This window comes from Epinephelus fuscoguttatus, linkage group LG12 (assembly GCF_011397635.1).
Source record: "Epinephelus fuscoguttatus linkage group LG12, E.fuscoguttatus.final_Chr_v1".
Classification (NCBI taxonomy): Eukaryota; Metazoa; Chordata; class Actinopteri; order Perciformes; family Serranidae; genus Epinephelus; species Epinephelus fuscoguttatus.
The window spans coordinates 31,125,024-31,143,428 of record NC_064763.1 but is presented as its reverse complement, the minus strand read 5'-3'; the positions used below and the strand labels follow the sequence as shown (position 1 = coordinate 31,143,428).

The 18,405-nt window shown below is 40.3% G+C and overlaps 1 protein-coding gene across 1 annotated transcript; it reads right to left on the bottom strand.

Annotated features, from left to right (window-relative positions):
- On the bottom strand, nt 1-10,561 carry LOC125898648 (uncharacterized). Its single transcript, XM_049592481.1, has 3 exons — nt 9,412-10,561; nt 2,196-2,311; nt 1-1,998 (listed from the first exon to the last, which is right to left on the bottom strand). Exons 1-3 carry the CDS (start codon nt 10,078-10,080, stop codon nt 1,284-1,286), a joined length of 1,500 nt encoding a protein of 499 aa, XP_049448438.1. The 5' UTR covers nt 10,081-10,561; the 3' UTR covers nt 1-1,283.
- Between the last annotated feature and the right edge of the window lie 7,844 nt (nt 10,562-18,405).

The window sequence follows — 18,405 nt, the reverse complement described above, 5'->3', positions numbered from 1 at the left end:
TCATTCTTTATGTGACTTTTATTGAAATCTTCAGCACATTATAAATTCAAGCATTGCTGCAAAACATTTAACAAAGCATTGCATGTCAGAAATCATCTCTTTTAACAATGTTTGAACGACACTTAAGTAAAAATAAAATTTGTTACATCTCAAACACAAAATCTTATTAAAATGAGGTGAAGATAAATTTATAAAATGTTTCATTTGTACACACAAAACACATCCTGCTGATGTGGAAACAAACATCCTAGAACAGCTGTAGTCATGTTCCCTCAGGCTGTCTCTCTCTCTCTCTCTCACACACACACACACACACACACACACACACACACACACTGAAAATGTCCTTTGACTCTTTGTTTGATATACAGAGGACCATACATGCTGTTGCTTATGATAGATATAAGATACAAATCTAAGATCCAAAAACTAAAAAACACAATACAAATCTATTTAAAACACAGACACACAGTGGAATATATGGTGTTAGAATACATTACAAATACACTTTATTACATAAATATAAAATAAGCTCACACATATGGTGTGGGTGGCAACCGAAACAGTCTTTTATATGTCCTCAAACAGTTAAACTGTGAGGAAGATAGAGTTGTTTCCTGGGGCCGTATCATGGAGCCATCTTTAGTTTCAGTCTCAGCAGAAACTCTCCTAAGCAAATATTACATGCAAAACACACACACACACACACACACACACACACACACACACACACACATACGGAACAATCACACAACCAAATCCATGTAAAATGAGAGCTGGCTTTTCCTTGTCATTGTCAGTGACACACAGTATTTTCTCTGAAAGTTTCAGTGAAACACAACACCAGCACGCCAACAGCTAATGGTAGAGCGACACAAAAGAAGCAGGTGTTTTCAGATTCACATAATGCCATAGACATAGTTTGGGTATAAATACAACATGTCCTTATAGCATTTAAAAAAAAAAAAAAAAAAAAAAGTTATGTTTTACAGGAAAACAGGCTCTAATGTTCATATAATGAAAATAGGAACCTTTTTTAACAAGACACACCTGCTGGATTATAGCAGAGTAAAGACATTATGATAATGCAAATGAACATGCCGGCTAAAAGCAAAGCAGAGAGATCAATATTTGTACGAACATCTTCATCTCGGAGTCTTTTTGTGGGATTCACCCTGTGGTTTCAGATAGCAAAATACAACACAGACACACAGAAACACAAATGTGCAACAAACATTTTCATTTCATCCTACATTCCAAATCACTCTGTCGGAGACTTCTGTTCAAACATAGTCTTTCCTGTCGTATCCTGCACCTGCACTGGTGCTGCGTGGGGCAGAGTAGGCCATCCGGGGCGGCTTGTACTTCTTCTCTTTTGGCGGGCAGCTGCTGCACAGCATCGCCCCACCAATCAGAAGCAGGGCAGCTCCTGCCCAGCCGATGTAGAGAGCTGCTCCCAGCTCCCTCCTCTGTGCGGCGGTCAGGATGGGGTTGTAGAAATCCCTGATGATGACGCTGGCCGTCCAAGACACAGGAATGAGAACCAAAAGGCCACCGAGGAGGAAGAAGATTCCAGCGATGATCATCACTTTGGCTTTGGCTGTCTCCTCATCAATGCAGTTGGTGCACTTGGCGCCGACAATGGAGATCATAACCCCCAGCACTCCGAGTATGATGGCGATGATCATCATGGCTCTGGAGGCCTGTAGCTCCTGAGGCAAAGCCAGCAGCGAGTCGTAGACCTTGCATTGCATCTGGCCCGTGCTCTGGGTGACACAGTTCATCCATAAACCCTCCCAGATGGTCTGAGCTGTGATGATGTTGGCTCCAACGAAGGCTGACACCTTCCACATTGGCAGGGCGCATGTTACTATTGCAATGATAAAACCAATGACTCCAAGGGCAATGCCCACAATCTCCATACCCATCGACATGTTGACTCTTTGTCTGATGACAGAACAAAACTTAAATGGTGAGTCCACGGATTTTCCAGCAAAACTATCAGATCACAATGAACACCTGCCTCTGCTGTTCAGCCGTCCTTGAAAAGTGTGAGCACCTGGAAGAGGGTGTGATGTCGCTATGAGATGCTGCCACGGAAACATCTGATCCTTTATACCTCAGGGGAGTAAGGAGGAGTCCCCTGGTGATGATGTCAACAGGAGGCTGTCTTCACCTAAAAAAAAAAGCACCACCTGTTCACAGTTAGTGGAGGAGGGGAGCTGGAGGCAGGGTGGGTGACGGAGGATGGGATGTTCAGAGGGTGTGGCTGTAGGTGGTGGGGGTTGGTTGCTGGTGCGATGGCTGCTCTCTTGAGAAAAAGGAAGAGGAAGTTCTGGATAAAATGGCTTAAAATCAGCAACTATAGTTCCTTTAACATAAATACTGACTTACATCTTTGCAGTAGTTAACCACAGTGGGGAGCTGAGAGGTAGCTCCAGCCTCTGGCTACTTGGGCACCTTGTTGTGTGTAAGCATGGAAACATAAACACACACACAATGGTGCAAACACACACTCAGGCTACAAGTAGGCTCTGATACTATTGATCTTGTGTTGCTTCCTGGTTCCAGTTGTGTGGGTTTCTTAAACAGTTAGGATTCTGTGTTGGGAAAACAATCCCAAAAGCTTGTCTGGAAACCGGAATAACTGCACCCAGAGCAAATATGAGCAGAGAGAAAACATAATAGACCGGTTCTCAGACACCTTTAGCATACAGACAGCGTGATCTTCTCAGTATCGGTTGGACTCTTTACACTGACCAAACATTTCCTGGAGACACATGGTTGAGTTTAAAATGTATACTGTTGCTTGCAGCAGTATTTTAACCCTTGTTGAAGACTGGTCAAACAAGCCAGAAAATTTTAATTTTTACAGAAAATTAGGATTTGTATTTTTTTTTTGTTCCAAAAAAAGGAAAAGGAATGAGAAAAGTACAGTTACACTTTCAGAGACACCTTATAATTTACTGTAAATAGGTTAAATGTAGGTGAAACAACCTTCTTCATAAAACAGATGCATATTTTTTTAACTATTGGCTCAAATTTTCCTACAATGATCTATGTAATTCTGTACTAGTTGTAGGGAAAATAGGAATATTCTTGTACAAAGCTCCATGTAAACCAAAGTAAATATTAATTCTTTATTAATGTGTTATTGTGAACATTATTCTGCACTGATGTTCAATTGCAAGCTTGCCTGTAGACAAATTGCACATTTTTGCATGTTCAGGGACTCTTTAGATGATGCGGCCAGCAACTGGAATTAAAGGATAGCTTCACAATTTTTAAAGTCTGCCTGGAAACAACAGTCAGGTACACTAATGAGCATTGAAACAGTGTTTGTATGTTGTAATTATTCCTACTGTTTATTTACTTTACAGTGTAAGTGATGGGATCGTAATCCACAGCAGGCAACAAACGAATTTGTCAAATACTGCCGCTTTGTTGGTGATGTCTGTGTCAGATACAGAAACACAGAGGCACCTTCTGCGCAGTATGAAAACGCACTGGCCGGCGGTTACCTTAGTGTAAAGAGCGAGAAAGTCCCTAAGGCAGGCGGGAGTGGAGGTGCACGAGTCAAACAAGTTCCTGCTGTTCATTTCCAATGTAATACTAAAGTCGACTGAGTTATTTTGATAACAGAGTCATGTGTTAGTATGTGTGGTAGGGAGGTATGTCACATGATGCTGCATGATGTTAGAAACAACCATACTTATTTTAAGCCAAACCATGGTGTTTTTCTCTCAACCTAACCACCTGCTTTTGTTGCCTAAACATAAGGAAATAAACATAAAAATGAGATGTTTTACCTACAGTACAGGCCAAAAGTTTGGACACACCTTCTCATTCAATGCGTTTTCTTTATTTTCATGACTATTTACATTGTAGATTCTCACTGAAGGCATCAAAACTATGAATGAACACATGTGGAGTTATGTACTTAACAAAAAAAGGTGAAATAACTGAAAACATGTTTTATATTCTAGTTTCTTCAAAATAGCCACCCTTTGCTCTGATTACTGCTTTGCACACTCTTGGCATTCTCTCCATGAGCTTCAAGAGGTAGTCACCTGAAATGGTTTCCACTTCACAGGTGTGCCTTATCAGGGTTAATTAGTGGAATTTCTTGCTTTATCAATGGGGTTGGGACCATCAGTTGTGTTATGCAGAAGTCAGGTTAATACACAGCCGACAGCCCTATTGGACAACTGTTAAAATTCATATTATGGCAAGAACCAATCAGCTAACTAAAGAAAAAACGAGTGGCCATCATTACTTTAAGAAATGAAGGTCAGTCAGTCCGGAAAATTGCAAAAACTTTAAATGTGTCCCCAAGTGGAGTCGCAAAAACCATCAAGCGCTACAACGAAACTGGCACACATGAGGACCGACCCAGGAAAGGAAGACCAAGAGTCACCTCTGCTTCTGAGGATAAGTTCATCCGAGTCACCAGCCTCAGAAATCGCAAGTTAACAGCAGCTCAGATCAGAGACCAGATGAATGCCACACAGAGTTCTAGCAGCAGACCCATCTCTAGAACAACTGTTAAGAGGAGACTGCGCGAATCAGGCCTTCATGGTCAAATAGCTGCTAGGAAACCACTGCTAAGGAGAGGCAACAAGCAGAAGAGATTTGTTTGGGCCAAGAAACACAAGAATGGACATTAGACCAGTGGAAATCTGTGCTTTGGTCTGATGAGTCCAAATTTGAGATCTTTGGTTCCAACCGCCATGTCTTTGTGAGACGAGAAAAGGTGAAGCGGATGGATTCCACATGCCTGGTTCCCACTGTGAAGGATGGAGGAGGAGGTGTGATGGTGTTGGGGTGTTTTGCTGGTGACACTGTTGGGGATTTATTCAAAATTGAAGGCACACTGAACCAGCATGGCTACCACAGCATCCTGCAGCGACATGCCATCCCATCCGGTTTGCGTTTAGTTGGACGATCATTTATTTTTCAACAGGACAATGACCCCAAACACACCTCCAGGCTGTGTAAGGGCTATTTGACCAAGAAGGAGAGTGATGGAGTGCTGCGGCAGATGACCTGGCCTCCACAGTCACCGGACCTGAACCCCCATTTCAGGTGACTACCTCTTGAAGCTCATGGAGAGAATGCCAAGAGTGTGCAAAGCAGTAATCAGAGCAAAGGGTGGCTATTTTGAAGAAACTAGAATATAAAACATGTTTTCAGTTATTTCACCTTTTTTTGTTAAGTACATAACTCCACATGTGTTCATTCATAGTTTTGATGCCTTCAGTGAGAATCTACAATGTAAATAGTCATGAAAATAAAGAAAACGCATTGAATGAGAAGGTGTGTCCAAACTTTGGCCTGTACTGTATGTTGTAATTTATTTTGAAAAATACTGCATGCATGTAACCAACAGAAACTGTACATTTCCTGTAAAAACAGAACTGTATTTTGAAAAGACACAGTACATGTAATAAGCGTAAGTTGCCATCCCACAATGTGCAAAACTGACACAGGAGGCTAACTACCACGTCATATTTTAATGCGTATGTCCCCTGATAAAGCAGCAGTATTAAGTACTATTCGGACGGGATTAGTTTTACATAGGGATGTGGGCTAATGTCAGTTAACCACAGGGTGTCTGTAATATAAATGTCCGATTTGCACAGTAATAATTAATGATTAACAAAAATATGAAATATTGCCCACACAACGATTAGCAATATGGATTTATATTAGGCCTACCTAACACAACCAGAAGTCTCGTGGCTCTGAAAAGTGCTTTCTTCTCAATCTTTTTGATTGGTCTCCCACGTAGAGCTATGCAATCATTAGAAGAATGTCCACTATCACGACTGCCGACAACACCGAATGCTTCTTCAAGCGCCTCCATCATCGAAAAAACATGGAAAATTAGTAAACGTGAAAAAATGGTTGGAAACAGGACGTGACGAAATATTTACATACATTTTTACAGAGGATCACGTTCACACGGGATTAATATTACCCGAGGTATTTTCTCCGGACCGTTTTACAGAAGGTAAAAGTCGCCGTAATTTTTACTGACATTACCCGTACTGATTACAGACATGGCGAGTTCGGACGGGACTAAAATCCCTGGTAATAATTACTTTACCCCGCGTCTCCACATTAACCTAATCCTGCCCGAATAGGGCTTTAGACAGTAGGGATGAAAATGGGTTGAAGCTTCAGAAAAACATTCCAACACATCCCGCTTATTTGTCACCCATCTGTTGAGGTACCTAGCACGCTGATCTGACACTAAAAGATGGAGCATGAAACACTGCAGTCTGTTAATGGGTCAAAAGAGAGTCGTCACTCTTGCTCGACTACAGTGGACTGTGACCACTGTTCCTATGGATGCAAGGTTACATACATTAGTCAACTATAACTATAAAAATAAAAGATGTTTTGTTGCTTTTTCATTGTTACTAATTAACATTTAGCAGCTATAGACTAAGAAAAAAAACTGAATTCATTGTGCCACTCAAAGGCTACCTATTGGCAGCTTTTAAAGTGGAATGTTTGCTTGCATGTTACTTGATGCATGAGTTGACACAGTGAATCAGTCAACACACCTTAAATGTCAGCATGACAACTTTGACCTTTCTGTTTGTTGTTTTTCTCTCTCCTGCATAGCATGTGATTTAATGATGATTGGATCTTCAAGCATTTAAAAAATGTGTATGAATTTCAACTGGCTCCAGTGCACGCTATTATGACGTGCCCTAGTGTCAAATTTTGCATCTAAACATGCTAATATATATATATTTATTGTCTCATCTTGTTACATGATCAAATAGACACTTTATGTTGCATCAACACACACATTACACAGTAACTGTGTTTGCATATCTGTATAAGACAAAAATACCAAAGGAAATAAGAAATTAGTTTTATTTATATATTGTTTATGTTGGGTAAACATATATTCATAGATTGCCACTATTTAGCAAAACAAAAACAAAAACATGAAGTAAATGAATTTCCGATTTTCGAGGTCATAAAAAGCAAATGGCACAACTTTTGATTTCATGTCAGTTCTTCTTTGATCACAGATTTTTGAGCTCTTCTCCCAACTCTGTACAGCCTCCCCCCCCCACTCAACAAGCCCTAGTGCAACCACACTATCTATGTTTATGCCCCTGATTTAGAGTGTACCAATTAATTTTCCAAATATTTGGTGCCAATTTACGCTATCCTCTAAATATGTTGGGATTACTACAAAATACAGCCAAGTGTCACTCATATAATTTGTCATTATCATGTCATTATCAAGAGGAGTACACAACAGGGCAACTTTTATCTTTTCAGAAACATCACTCATCTCCAAATCTCAAGGGGCTACAACTGCTCTTTGCTTATAGGTTTGAATAACAGGCTAATCCAATGTTTTAGTCAAACACACATTTACATGTGACAGAAAATTGTCCTTGCAGATGTCCTTTACGTTATGAGTATGGAGCCCAAAATACTTCTCACAACAACAACACATAAAAACAAACCCTAAGGCTCAACAACAGGGAGACTCTGTTTGTCCTTTCATCGTGTTTATGTAACAACACCAGCTGACGCATCACCACCAAGATAACAGCGATAACCTTTCGGCTACCTGTATCAGTACACCGACCGACCGGTGTTGACCAGCTGCTTGCGTAGCTAAAACAAGAGCCATATGTGTCTGTTCTTGTCAATTAGTAAAGATATCTTTTCCATATAAAACCATGTAAGATGATATCACTGTGGAAGAATGAAAGCTAAAACTAAGACATGCCTATATGTGTTTAAATCATGATGTCACCAATTTACAAGCTACCCAGCAGTATATAAAGAAATTAACAAATAGTCCCATTTTTACAAGCTGCAACACTGAAGGGATGTACAATTAAATTAATCAAGAACTATGTTTGATTGGCTGCTACCTTTGCCAGGTCTTTCTTCCTTATTGAATAAAGGTAAAATATAATATAATATAATATAATATAATATAATATAATATAATATAATATAAAATATTCTTTTTTAATAATGAGTACTTTTGCTTTTGGAAGCTTAATTTTAATTCTAATACTTTTGTATTTTTAAAAGAAATCTGAATGCAGGACCTTTTCTTATTTTACTTCTGACAGAGTATACTGTATATACATACAGTATTGCTATTTTTACTTAAGTAAAAGTACTTCTTCCACCACAAGGTGTTCATTGGTGTGGTCCTTTATATTCACAGAGGAGTTTGGAAAACTTGAAGAGGTTTGTTCAGAGGAGCAGAAATAGGTCATGTGTAGTAATGCTCCTGGTGCAAAACAAATAGGCTGCTCTGCACCTGCCAGAAGACAGAGGGATAATTTGACTATTCAAACGAGGAAAGAGTTGGTATGTGGTTCAGACACTGAGTCAGACACCAACAGAAGGGACTGCCCTCAACATATCATCAGAGCCTGAAAGAAGATATCTGTCACACCTAACTCTGACATCACTCACATCGCCAACATCTTTTTTTTAATGCTGGTTTTGTCAAAGATTAAAAACAAAACAAGAAGGTAAAAACAAACACGAATGAAATAATTTCTTTTCTTTTTAAAATGTGCTCAAGTTGTCTTCATCTTGTTGTTACTCTCATTATTGCAAGTACATGAAATGTTTAAACAACAAAAGTCATGTTATATAAAGGCATCAACCTTTGTAGAGACACAGCCTCATAATGCGCTGCATGTGAAGTGTGATAGAGACAGAAAATCACACACATATCACCCAACCAAATGTTCATTTTACATAACCTCTCTTTACAGTCCACTCCGCCATGTTGACCTTGCTTTGAGCTCCATTTTGGTTGACTGTACAATGTTCAACGTCCTTGACTATGTGTGTATTTTGTAATAATAGCAGGAAAGCTAATACCCCCCTAGAGACACAACAGTGTCTCTGTTTGCTTTACAGTAGATATATATACATGTACACACTGATCAGTACAAGAAGGAACATTCACAACATAAATGTTATGAGCACAAATAATAAATATATATCAGATGAAGTCTCCTCGTTGAACTGACCACACAGACCAAATTTTCAAACTTCTCTTACCATATTTGGTCACATCTTGTTAAACTGGCTTTAGACCAATGGTAACTGTAAACAGTACTATCATACATCTGTAAAGAGCTTTTAAACCTCAAAAATATAAAACCCAGCCTCCATATTTACACTTATTTATGGTTGTAAATATCCACAAAGTGGTTTGGCTCTTTTACCATTTTCTAGTGAACAACTGGCTCCACCAAAAACCAGTTTAATCATTATGTAGCTACACTTGTGTACACATTTCTTGACAATGCACAAATAAGCAGGATCCAAGTGGAAATAGTTTGAAGGAGTTCACAACTCCTCCTACTCCCCCCTCTGTCCTGTCCTCTTCCCTCACACGTAGTCCCTTCTGTTGTAGGAGCTTGGGGCGTTTGACCTCGCTGCGGTGGAGTATGCTACACGGCTCTGGGGGTGCACGCTGTACCTCAGTGGTTTCTCATCCTGTGGTGGGCAACTGCAACAGAGGATGGATCCTCCAATCAGCAGCAGAGCCGCAGCAGCCCAGCCCAGATACAGCGCTGCACCGATTTCCATCTTCTGAGCCGAGGGGATGATTGGGCTGTAGAACTCATACACGATGGTGTGTGCTGACCAGGAGACAGGCACTAGCTGGGTCAGAGCTGCTGTGATGAACAAGGCACCCGAGGCAATCATCACCTTGGCTTTAACCCCTTCTTCCTCAATGCAGTTGGTGCACTTTGCTCCTACTGTAGAGATGAGGAGAGCCACCACCGCCACGATGATGGAGACGACGGTGAGCGCCCTGGCGGCCTGTAGGTCCTGAGGTAAAGCCAACATGGAGTCGTAGACCTTACACTGCATCTGCCCCGTGCTCTGGAACACACAGTTCATCCACAGGCCCTCCCAGTACACCTGAGCTGTGACGATGTTGGAGCCAATGAAAGCGGACACCCTCCACATTGGCAAGGCACAGCTGGTCACACTCAGCAGCAAACCGAGCACTGACAGAATGACGCCGACAAGTTCAAGTTCCAGAGACACCATCGTGCACTCAGACAGGCGTCCACTCTTCGCCCCAAAAGTTCCTTTGTTTGTCTTTCCACTCCTCTTGGTTCCCTTTTACTGACTTCTCTCTTGCGCTGTGCTCTTTCCTTCCCTTTCCCCCTTTTACTGCCCAGCAAAAGTCTAATGGCCTTCTGGATTTTGCCCTTAAGCCTCCTCTTTGCCAGCTCCTCTTTCCCCCAAGTACGCCTCCTCCTCAAACTGTAGCTCCCACACCTGCTGCTGATTCCAGAAGTGTTGACTTGTCAGTGTGTTTCCTCCTCTCTGCCGTGTGTACGTGTCCGCTCAGACGTTGTTTTCCAGTGTTCTGCTGCTCTTAAGCAGTCGATGACCCTTATCTGTGTATCGTTTTATTACTAAGTGGTCAGGCCCTCCTGCGAGGTGACATCACTCGTCAAACCAAGCCAATCAGGCAAGTCCTGGGCATTGGCCTCGTTTACCACCTGGGTGTGTTGGTGCTCGTTTGTGTGCTTTTTCAAATGAAGAGTAGTTTTATGGTTTAACCTTTTGCCCATGGTAGCTCTGGGTGTGTCTGCTTTACTGCTGTCAGTAGGTAATAAGTGGCCAGACAGAGCTTGTTATGTGGTTGATAGGTGACCACATGAGACTGTAACGGATACAAACATGTATTAGATGTGTGTATGTGTGAGTGTGTGTATGTTTGTATAGAGTGGGACTGTGTTTGAATGAGACTGAAGAAGAGAAAAAGAGAACTTCACCTCATATTTCATCAGGCTTTCTCAGTCTGTTTTCTGTTCTGTTTTTATTTTATTTTATTTTTTCAGTTTTGATTTAATGCTTTAATGTTTATATAGCCTCGACAAAAACATGAAGTGACGGTTTTTATATCAGTTTTTATTACACCTACCATCTCTACTGGGTCACACAGTCTATGGGTAATCATACAGTAAAGTTTGAGTTAATGTCAAACTAGAAATGCTATGAATATATTTTATAGATATGGGACTACGGCTTCTGTGAACCTGCTGTTTTCAAATGAAGCAAATTATCTTTTCATGTTTGGGAGCATTTATGATACAAACTAAAGTATACATGAACTTTGAAGCAATAACAGTGTGATAAACACTTAAAAAACTGAAACATGAGTCCAATGAAAAGACCAGAACCAACAGAGCGTTAGCTGAGCTTTCAGTACCTTTTAACCTCTCTTTTCTGTTAGTGAAACACAGGAAGCCCATTTGTACATACTGAAGATGTAAATATTTAGAAAAGGTCACCTATATATAGATTATTTAAAAAAAGACGAAATAATTTCTTCAAACAGCTGGGCACTGTAGCCTCTAGCAAACATTACTCAAATCTGTGTACAAAGTGCATTTGTTGGGGACTATTTTCAGTGGTGGATTAATACACATTTAGTGTATTGGTAAGTATTCTAGCAGCATGGCAGAGTATGTGGGATTGACCCCAAAAAACTACAGTGCCCCTGTAATGATAGAATAAGTCACCAAGTGCAATAGTTATTATTATGTAGAAACAGACTTTGGATTTATACAGCACAGAGGAATAATATATATCAGGCTTTGGATACACAACAACAGGTAGTTGATTAATTATTGGAAAAGTCACAAGACATCAGGTTATCTTTGAGCAGCCAGTATCCACAAGAACAAAAAACTTAAAACAAACAAACAGCAAATCTTTTAAAATAAAAAAAATATATAAGAAATGCAGAAAAGGAAAAGTGTTTTGGTTGGTTGGCATGTTGGACTGTTATCCCGTGGAGCAGACTGAGCGCAGTATTGTTCTACGAGGCAGACTGAGCGAGGTACATTTGCTGTTCAATATTAATATCACACTCTGACACACTTTTATCTTGTATAGTATACGTGTACACATTATCACACTTCAGTATTAGTCAAACATGTCTGCTATAGTAACCACGATAAGATAAAGCCTAATAAAAGGCAATTTATTGAAATTATCTTGGTGTTTAGGAAGGAAACGAACAATCTGCCAACAATTCAAATCATATCTGACCGTCAGTACAATCAAGTTCTTTGTTTGCATGCTTAAACAAGAAATCTTTGATGCTGCTCAACAGCGCTACTACAGTGTGTACTCCAGCAAGATGTGTCTTGTGCAAAAGTGATAGAGTCATAGACACAATTGTTGAAATAACTTTTTTTTAAATTTTTTATGACACGTTCTAATTGCACCAAGTTGTCCGTAGCCAACAATGCTTTTGGCAGCTGGGGTGGAATAGCCAATGTGGCTATTAATGCCCAGGTGTATATTCCTGGATGCCCTAGCAACATTGAAATATGATGTTAACATGAACGTGTCTATTGAGCTATGCTGCTAAGATTTATGTACACAATGTGCATTCAGCAGCTTTATACATCTAAAAACTGAAAATAATAATAATAAACCATCCAAGTCAAAAAAGAAGGCAATATTGACTCACACAGGACCTTGTCTTCTGCATGATAGTCCTTTATTTAACTCACTCACCCACCACATCTGACTCCCTCTGTGAACTGTGTCGCAGAGGCGTATCTTGCATCACCTGACTTTCTGGCTGTACATGTGTGATTTTTTTCTTGCAAATTTACCACTTAAATCTCAGAGAATACTCAACATTGGCTAGTTCTAGCCCTAACCATGACGTCTTTGCCCTGGTCCTAACCGCTTCTGACCTTGACAAGTCGACATGACAAAGTTGACAATCACAGTACACAGCAGGATCCATAATAATGCGTTGTAGGGATGGGTGCAAATAGCTGTGTGGCTGCAGTGTGACCCTCCAGACACTGCATTTTTTTATACACATAGCAAAAGTAGCATTCATTTGGACTCCAAGACAAATGCAGGTCTAAAAGTCACTCTTCTTTTAGCTCTGTTTTGTTCTCCACCATCTCCCAAAGGAAATATTTGGCTCTTTGAAACAGGGTCGGGGTTTCTGGTATAATTTCACCTACTTGGTGTATATGGAAGGGAAAGAAGTTTAGAGAAGTTGAAACTCCAGCAGCACTTGAAGTATATAGAACAACTTTATTGCAAGACCAACGTGTTTCGGCTTATCAGGACCCTGATAAAGGCCATAAGCCGAAATGCATTGGTCTTGCAATAAAGATGTTCTATATACTACAGGTGTGCTGGAGTTTCAACCTCTTTAAATATCTTAATCTTTAGCTGCTAAATGCTCCATTATATTTACCCGGTAGCAGCAAACTGTGTCTCACTGCTGTTTGGGGCTGAGCAGGTAGTGTGCAGTAGGTTTATTAAAACTTTATTACTTGAAATAGCTGCTACTGGCAATTGATAAAAGGAGTCAGACTTAACAAAGAGCATTTACTGCCTGTAAAACCAAAACAATCAGCTAAAAGAGCTGACTAGATCTTCAGAGTTGCAAGTAATACCTTTCACATCATTCTCCACAACAGCCTGTCTCATCTGGAAAAGAAAGGGAGCTATGTGAGATTGCTGTTCATTGACTACAGTTCAGAGTTTAGCGCCATTGTTCCCTCTAGGCTGGTCACAGAGCTCAAGAAGCTGGGATTAAACAGCTCACTGTGCATGAGGATCCTTGCTTCCTGAAAGGCAGAACCCAAGTGGTCAGAGTGGGCGGACACACCTCTTCCACCCTCGTCCTTAACACAGGAGGACCCCAGGGCTGTGTTTCGAGTCCCCTGCTATACTCCCTGCACACACACGACTGTGTAGCCTCTTCAGACTCCAACACCATCAAGTTTGCTGACCTCATAGCTGCAGTGGGCCTGATCACAGATAACAACAAAAAGGCCTACCTGGAAAAAGTAGAGGACCTGACCTGCTGGTGTCAGGACAACAACCTACTCTTAAACATCAGCAAAACTAAGGAGGTGATAGTGGACTTTGGGGAGAAGCAGCAATGGAACAACACCCCCCTTAATATCAATGGGTGAAGAGGGTGGATAGCTTCATCAGAGGGCCTGAACTGGATGTTGCATACTGACTCAGTGGTGAGAAAAACAAGGAAGAGACTGTTTTATCTGAGATGTGTGAGGAAATTCTCGGAAACCCCCTTTGATACTAAGGAAACAGATACCAGTTACACAAGGCCAGCACTGAGAGACTCAGGAGGAGCTTCTACCCTCAAGCCACAAGGATACTGACTGCTGCTTTATCCTAAACATGAACATTCATTTACTACTACTACTACAAATTGACAGAACGGACAACTATTACATTATACTGAAATCATATCTAATGAACTCATGTAACAAATAAACTGATGAATTGACTGATGATATTAAAGAAAACACTAATTAATAGCGCTTTAGGATTTTAAAATGTACATAAAAAGGCACTCAAACAAATCAGTCAATCCTTAAAATTACAACAGAAGCAATGTCACAAGTATCATTGCAGTGAATTAAAAAAAGAATATATATATGAAACAGCCAGAGGGATAATCCAGATATACTATTTACATGAATATATGAATCAGCTTTGAATTATGTCCATATTTAACTTACTTAAATCATCTATTTTCGATTTTAAAAGCTGTACAGGTTCTAGCCCCATGCATGTTCAGTAATTCAACAGTTCAAAATGCTATAACAACTCTACATAAATGTACGCAGCTGGTGGAGTTTCACTGGACGGCTCTATCTCTCACATGAGTCGATAAATGAGTTTCAGTTAGCAGAGGGATTATCCATTTCCCTGTTGTTTTTTTCTGTGTGCCATTCGTGAGAGTGTGATCTCTTCCTCCTCCCCAGTTGCAGAGAAAACACACAAATGATCTATCATCATCTCCAAGTGGGTGTGTGGAGAGGGTATTTCAGAGGGCGCACTGTGTGAGTAACAGGTTTATCTGTTTGGTACACTGCCAAGCGAAATTCAGTCAATACGTGCATGGGTCAGCAACAACTGCCAGCACACGGATTATACCTTAGTCACCTAAATAAAGGAGGGGAGACAGACAGTTATAAAAATACCAGTTCAGGAAGTAAGCTACTGATACTGTCCTGCTGGAAGAGCTGCAACAATCTGAAGTTAAAGTACTTGTTGACATATAAAGATGTTTTATTGTGGGTGTTTTTTTTTTTTTATTAATGAATTTATGTCTTTTGTTTCAGTGTTTCAAATATGTACAGGTCACGCTTCAGGAGAGTGTTTGAAATGTGATTTGGATCTGACCTACTATTTGTCTGAAACATGCATAGGGAATGAGTTTAACTGCAAGTATGTTGTGCGTTGTTTAGCATATATGCAAAGTCTTTCACTGTTTAAAAAAAAAAAAAAAAATGGCTCACCTGGTGGTAAACTCAAGCAGCAACTTCCAGGGCTGTCAGTGAAGCCAACAAAGTGCTTAAAAGTGCAGTTCATTGAATGACCACTTGAGGCAGGCACTGTAGAGCCCTGTGTTAACAAGCCTAACTTTACAGCAGACATAAACATGTTATACAACTCACCCAGTAACAGTTAAGTTACACAAAGTTAAGGTTGGGCCACTGACTGACAGGCTGTCTGCGAGGTGTCACTGCAGTCTATGAGTCACATCCATCCATTGCTCCAAAGCTCCACCCCCTCATCTACATTAGGTCACCTCTGGCTCCAAAAAACAAGATGGCAACAGCCAAAATTATAAACTCAAGGCTCCAAAATGGGCGACATCACATAGACGTCTGATGTATGAAACTTAAAGTTCACAAGTATGTGACAAATGTTATGTCACATACAGCATGCCGTGTATGTCAAGGACAACTGCAGCACTTGATAAATGATCGTGAACTATCCCAGTAACAGTTTAGTTATGCATAATTAAGGTTGGGCCACTGACTGACAGGCTGTCTGTGAGGTGTCACAACAGTCTATGAGTCACATCCATCCCTTGCTCCAAAGTTCCACCCTTTCATCCAAATCTGGTCACTTCTGGCTCCGAAACCTCCCACCAAAAAACAAGAAGGCAACGGCAAAAATTCCAAATTCGAGGCGCCAAAACAGTCCACAAAACAATAGGTAACGTCACGTAGGCTACATCCATTATTTGAGTAAAATAGAAGAAAAATCACCACTAACTAAGAGACTGGAATTAAAGACATCTGATTTATGATACAAGCTGTTGCTGTCTGCTTTGTTATCGATTCAACGATCATTTATCAAGTGCTGCTGCTGTAATTGAATTTAATTTGGACTTTCACCCTGTGTTTGTATCCCATGTGAAACCAAAAGTGAAGGTGACATACATGGAATGCTGTATGTCATGTAACTTTATGTTATGTTACAACTGTAGTTATTTTAGCCCAAATCATGATACTTTATCCAAACCTAAGCAGTTTTGTTGCTGAAATCTCCTTTTTTGTGTGAAGATGTTTATTTTAAAAGACACTTTGCATGTAAAAAGTGTAAACTAACACATCTAAATTTGTTGCTAGATGGGTACCTGGAGCGTCATAGTTTGATGCGTAGGGCGACTGACCAAGCTGCCATATTTGACATTATGGAAGTGAAAACATGTTGACCACAGAAACTGCAGCACATTGTTTTTGATTGTATGAACTATACTGGGCTGTTAAACAGTCTGTTTAGCAAGATGAGTCAGAGCTAGTTTATAAACTGTTGCCTTGAGAGGACCTCGTAAACATGTTACACCCTGTAAAGAATGCAAAAGAATTACTAGTTCTATATTGATTAAATTTACTGTGTCGAATGAATATTTTCTCTGTCAAAATCACACTTGTATATCTGCATTTGAAATATCTCTTAACCAATCACAGCCTTTCATTTCAAACTGCCCTTTTCAAAGAAAGATGGGGATTTTACTAGGTCACTGGTCGGTGGCAACACCACTATAAGCGGATGTTCAGTTACTAAGTAATATGTCCTTTGAAAGAGGTAGGGAGCCTTGGATTTAATGGCTGCTTAGAGATTTATGGACACATTAAAAACTGCAGTCAGAGGCTCTTTGATGCCACTTTGTTACAACCACCCAGGCATTCTTCTTTCTCTTTGTGCATAGAAAGCACCAGAGTAGATCAAACAACACCATAGTGGACTACTTTATTGGTGCATAATAGGCATTATAAAATGAAATGTACAAGTTCACACCAAATTGGATGACACAATCAGATAAGATGTTGTTATCAGTTTGCCTCTGCTTCCTCTTTGTCCAGGTTAAACCTCCAAGAGACTTTTTTTCCGTATTCTGTGTACTCTAACAAACAGACACACCACAAAAATAAAGTAAAATGACAGAGACATCTTGAAAGTAGAAGCTGCTGCCTCCCTTTGGACAGAGGAGTGAACAGCAGACAGAGGAGCTGACCTGACGAGAGTTCAACTTTTTCTTTCATGTCAGGCTACAATATTTAAAGGTTGCAAAATCCAGACCTGTCAGATACGTCATATATCACAGTACTTGCTCTTAAACTGACTCCTCTTTGTTGCCCTTCCCGACTCTGCCCACACCAATTTCACATAAACATCTCTGTGATCTTCTCTGAACAAAAAAACCTTATATGTTCACACTTACAATCGGCCTTCAGTCTGATTCACAGAACACACACAGACTGGAAATGACAGAGCTTCTCTCAGAGCCGACCTCAGCCTGTATTTCGCACGGCCACTTCAGGTTTAACCTTAATTCTATTTGTTTTGAGAAATGTTATTTCTTAAAGTAACAGAATACCTAAAAGGCACAGTTCACTACCTCATGAACTCTGTAGGCCTATTTATCTAACATCAGCGAGTGTCATGAAATGACGCTGGTGACCTGCGTTATATCAGAGGTCACATGCCTCACACGTTGTGCGTTTCCTTATTAAAGTGATTTAATTGCAAGTATGTGACAAAGTGTGCGTCAGGTTTTTTCACTGTCTGTGTACACACCGGTCAACAACAACACTGAGGAATGCAGAAGGCCTGCTATAAAACTGAATACAGCTACAATGAAGCACATAAATGATTCTGCTTTTTACACACACACACCTCTACCTACCATGTGAGAGAAAAGAAAATTGTTACTAAATAATACAAAGAGAGTCACCAAGAATTGATAATATGTTGTTAGCCGAAGCAACAAGTTGAAAGTTTTTCCAGTTTTACACACAGTTCCAGTTCCACACAGTGCCAACCTCTTCCTCTGGAAGTTTACGGCCCCACAAAACCTCAAACTGTTTTCTTTGCCATGATTGCAATTTTGAGCAAATCTGAAAGTGAGTTTGTGTGTGTGTGTGTGTGTGTGTGTGTGTGTGTGGATCAAAATAATGACCGACAGAACACAAAGAGCGAATTGGTAGTAGTAGTGATATATTGATGTTCCAGGTGTCTTGTGGCATAAACGTCCCTTTTATTATG

Coding starts and splice junctions, on each gene's coding strand:
- LOC125898648 (XM_049592481.1), bottom strand. CDS start 10,080: ATGGTGTCTCTGGAACTTGAACTTGTCGGCGTCATTCTGTCAGTGCTC. Junction 2,312..9,411: donor ACAACAGAAGGGACTACGTG/TGAGGGAAGAGG, acceptor CTTTTTCTCAAG/AGAGCAGCCATCGCACCAGC. Junction 1,999..2,195: donor CCTCCACTAACTGTGAACAG/GTGGTGCTTTTT, acceptor GTGATCTGATAG/TTTTGCTGGAAAATCCGTGG.